Source organism: Saccostrea cucullata, unplaced genomic scaffold (genome assembly GCF_032062105.1).
Source record: "Saccostrea cucullata isolate Sc308-1 unplaced genomic scaffold, CSIRO_AGI_Scuc_v1 ctg1894, whole genome shotgun sequence".
NCBI lineage: Eukaryota > Metazoa > Mollusca > Bivalvia > Ostreida > Ostreidae > Saccostrea > Saccostrea cuccullata.
In genome coordinates, this window is record NW_026937193.1 from 3,910 (window position 1) to 8,560 (window position 4,651).

General features: G+C 30.3%; 1 protein-coding gene across 1 annotated transcript; it reads left to right on the forward strand.

Moving 5' to 3' along the window:
- Window positions 1-2,138: 2,138 nt before the first annotated feature.
- Window positions 2,139-3,649, forward strand: LOC134247498 (uncharacterized). The gene is made up of 4 exons (XM_062729850.1): window positions 2,139-2,375; window positions 3,117-3,158; window positions 3,397-3,519; window positions 3,635-3,649. The coding sequence occupies exons 1-4, from the start codon at window positions 2,139-2,141 to the stop codon at window positions 3,647-3,649; spliced, it is 417 nt and encodes a 138-aa protein (XP_062585834.1).
- The last annotated feature ends 1,002 nt before the right edge of the window (window positions 3,650-4,651 follow it).

Here is a 4,651-nt window from a genome sequence, read left to right on the forward strand (position 1 = left end):
TGCATAACATTCATGCAATTTACGTAATCCTCGGAAGTGATGCTGTGCTGCTGATGTCACACGTAGTCTACCATATTTTTTGCGAACATTGGGTGTTCGATGTTAATGGTTTATGTTTTACAGGTTAGATATGGTCTGTGTGTAACATTAAAACCTCGTGCAATTGTAGATTGCGGTACCTCTGCTTCCAGTCGCCCATTTTCCTTTTTGTGCCACGCAACATTCAGATGCAGCAATTTTATAAAGCGTCATTTTTCAGATAAAACCAGATTCAAAATATCGAGAACCCCCGCTTTTGATAGCCCCTTTGTACCTGAAGGAATTGCATCGGAATTTAACAAATGAAAATTGTGATCAAAATTTTGGGGGAAATTTTGCAAAATCAGTTCTTTTTGTCTGTGAGACTTGTAGAATAGCTGTAAAGTTAACAATTGCATTAAAAAATCATTCATTTCACTCGAATACATCGTATCCATACAAAAATAAAAGGTATGGCAAAACTATCATACATTTTTCAGGACATTGTTCCTACTATGCGTTTCTTTTTTGAAGAGTATATATGAAACATATAATACTAAAATATGGCTATCAAATATTTTTATCTCACCCTAACAAAAAAAACTATAGTTAACTATAGTTTTTGATAAAGTTTTTCAAAGTGTCAAAGTGTTTGATAAAGTTTTTCAAAGTGTCAATATTACTGAAAAAGTTTTTCAAAGTGTCAAAGTTTTCACTTAAGTTTTTCAAAGTGTCAAACTTTTCGCAAAAATTAGTCAAAGTGTAAAAGTAATCACTATAGTAAATGAAACTTCACATTTTTGTATCAAGGTGTCAAAGTTTTCGATAATGTTTTTCAAAGTGTCAAAGTTTTCCATTATGTTTTTCAAAGTGTCACAGTTTTCGCCAGTGTTTATCAAAGTGTCAAATGTTTGCCAAAGTTTATCAAAGTGTCAATGTTTTCGCCAAAGTTAATAAGTGTCAAAGTGTTTGATAAAAGTTGATCAAAGTGTTAAAGTTATCACTATAGTAAACCAAAGTTTTCAAAGTGTCAACGTCATGACTATAGTTAACTATTTTTTTTTTTTGTTAGGACAGAATGAAATTAGTATTCTGGACATAAATAGTGATGTAGTCATGTTGTAAAAAGTAAATGTTAATCTATACAAAATGCACACATTTGAAAAAAAAATTCAAGACATCATTTATTTTGATAAGTTACTTTATTCAAGTGTATTGAATTATTAATTGTCTAGTGTTTATTTTTTTTTTTCATAAAAATCCCATATAATTGAGTTATTGAAGAGCATATAATATATTCTAACAACTTTTACTGGAAAAATACATGCAGAATTGTGATTAGTGTTCATGGACTTCGAAGTATCGGTAGCAAATACTAGTACAAGAAAAGTTACATGTAGTTATCATAAGATTTCAACATTCCTCAAGGTGAACTATTAGTTTGACATTTTACTTGTATGGTTTTTAAATGAGATTGCTTGAATGGGTTTAATTCTTGTCATATCTTATTTCCAGTTTATTTAAATTCATTGTTTGGTTACACAGATAAGTTTATGTTAAATCTTTTTCTCCACACATTTTACATATTTTACACCTAAATATTCTTCAATAATTCATCAGAACTATGCTGGTGTTATTTAAAGCTACGAATCACGCTACTAAAATGTCTGGATGCAATTACATTTTATAAAATTTCTCTTACGAATTGCCTGCTATCATTAACAAACAAAATTTTTTTTTTATCAAGTTCGAGATACCATTATCGGATTTTTTTTTTCAAATATGCTGGCTTATTTAATTTGTTTCTTTTTAATGCTGTTTGTCAAAAGACACATTCAAAATACATTGTATGTATTTAGATTAAAGACAACGATAAATTCATGTAATTTTGAGGGTTAGAAAGTAATACAAATAATGAACATACATGTATTTTTTGTTTTAAAAAAAATAATCCTTTTGTGCTTAGACAAACAAGGAAAAACATTTAAATACGGTCTCATTTCCGAGAACCCCTTGAATACATTATTTTGAATACACATGAACCTGTTTTCTCGGAACAAAATATATAGCACGCGGCTGAATAACCCTTTTTACTGCTCAGATTGCTTTCGAGGAGGAAAATGCTGTCATCCATCTTGTGGAATGTGCGATGCGTTGGTACTAAATTGGGTAGGGCAGTTAACGTATTTAGAAAACCACCACCAACACACTTGCCTCAAAAAGATAATGATTTAGGTAAGCGGAGAAAAGGCCTTGATCATGCAAAGAAAATCTATCAATTAGATCAAAAGGACTTCGGCTTTGTAAAAACAGGAGAAGGGACCAAGGAAGTTGATCTGGTAAACATACCGCCAATGGTAAGCTATTTTTTTTTTAAAGAAGGAAATAAATATATTGATTACATAAGATAAAGACTCCCTTTGCAAAAAAAAAAACATAACATTCAGAGTATATACGATTTTATTTTAAATATTATAAGTATTTTAAATTTTATCCTTGATCAAGCCTGTACTATTTTAATTTGTACAGAAAATTAAAACTTTCATTTATCTAAAGATTTCAACGAACACATAATAAAATTAATTAACCTTATAATATTGACATGATAAATTTCCAAAAGGTATTCATAATTTCTATTGAATAATACATGTAGGAAATCGGACCATTTTAGGCTGTTAAATAGTTTCCTCAATGAAAATATGCCCCATTTCTATAATTAATTTTTCTTTCTTTTTCCACCACGCCTACTTTTTGTTTAATATTTTTAAATCCATCTCTTTTTGTTTAGACGTAACCTTTTTGAAAGAAGCTTTTAGTTACACATAAAAGTTTTTCCATAACTTGATATTTCTAACTCTAAAGGGAAGTTTTCAAACTTCCGTTTTGGAATTCCAAATAACTTATGTAACAGTTCACATAAATTAACTTCCGTTTTGGAATTCCAACTAACTTGTGTAACAGTTCACATTAAAATCTGATATCAAGGTTGCAGCTTATAAAATTCGGGACTTTTTTGCCTAGCAACAAAAGTTATTACATTACAAAAATCTTAAAGTAAAATAAATTTAATGCTTTTCATTGTTTTTCATTGTTTTAAGTTGAAGACTGTTCCCTGTAAAGAAACATATTATTTTTACGACGTAAGTATACTTCTTTGGATGATTCTGAAGTACCTGTATAAAGAAAGGAATGCAATCATTTGTCTTCAAAAATTTAAGGGTATTTAACAACACACTGCATATAATGATATCCATCGTAAAGAAGTTATTTACGCATATATAGCGGTTAAAAATATTTGAAATTTTTTCTTCCAAATATTGTTTTGTAATGATGTGCTCGTTTGCTCCTTATCTATGGAATCTTTTCTCTACCTTGTAGCTCAGGTTTGCAGCAAAATTTTTATTTTATCAAATATATGAATCGTTACAAGGAGAGGGAAGCTGGACTCTGGATGAAATTATATCACATTTTAGACATTCGCGAATTCTAACGAAACCAAAGGTACTTTCTTTTATATAATGACATATATCATAGTTTACATATACTGGTTAAATTTGCAATTAAACCCTCACAATTTATAAATGTAAATATTATGTGTAACATAAATATGCTACAGAATAATGAAGTTTAAAAAGTATCAGCAAAACATTATGCATTGAATGTGAAGATAATGAATTGTTATAATCCTTAAAAAAGGCTAGTCAAAGCGTATAAATTGACAACAACACAAACAAAGACACCTGGAAGTATCGAAGGACGGATAGAGTAACATATACGGGTGAATAGGCCTTCCCTGTAGACCGGTGACTAATGTAAGATATTTGATAAAGCTCCAACGTAAACGATACATTTAAATGTCATAGGAAAACATTATATCTGTTACGTAGAACATTTTAAATGCTTCACAAGAAACCTGAATTTGATATGCTTGTTCGAATAATTGAAAGTCAAATACTATTGACTGAAAAAAACGGAAAATAATGAACGATGGCGAATTTCATAATTTAAAAAAAAATCTGAAAATCGTCACAAACATGACAATTATTATTATTGATATTACAAGGATTTCATCGCCTCTCTTAAAAGTCAGCATTTCGGAAATTTGTGATCTTTATGACTGTTTTGACCATATATGCTTTATATACCTGACATTTACCGCATCAAACAACAATTATTATAGAATAATAATCGTATATACTAGTATGTTTTCAATACAGGCGTTAATATAGAGGTTTCCATAAGAATTAAATGTTTGTAAAATTTCTCTATTGTAAATTCATTAATGCCTAACCAAGAATGGTATAAGGTAACGTGGTCAGCCTACCGAGGCTGTTGTATTTTGTTACCCGCATGTTACCCCCGATTAGATAAGACACGCTCAATTTAAAGACATTTAATGACAATTTTTAGATTGTTAAATCAGCTCTGAGGCGTGCTTTTTATACCCGCACTTTCTAAAGAAAGTTCGGGTATATTGTTGTTACTCATGTCCGTCCGTCCGTCTGTCACACTTTTCTTCCCTGAACTTCTCCTACATTTTACACAGTAGCTTAATCATCTTTTGGGAGATGGTTGGTGGTGTCATGTAGATGTGCAGTAAGGTTTCGGAATTTTGATTTTGCCCCGGGGGGTC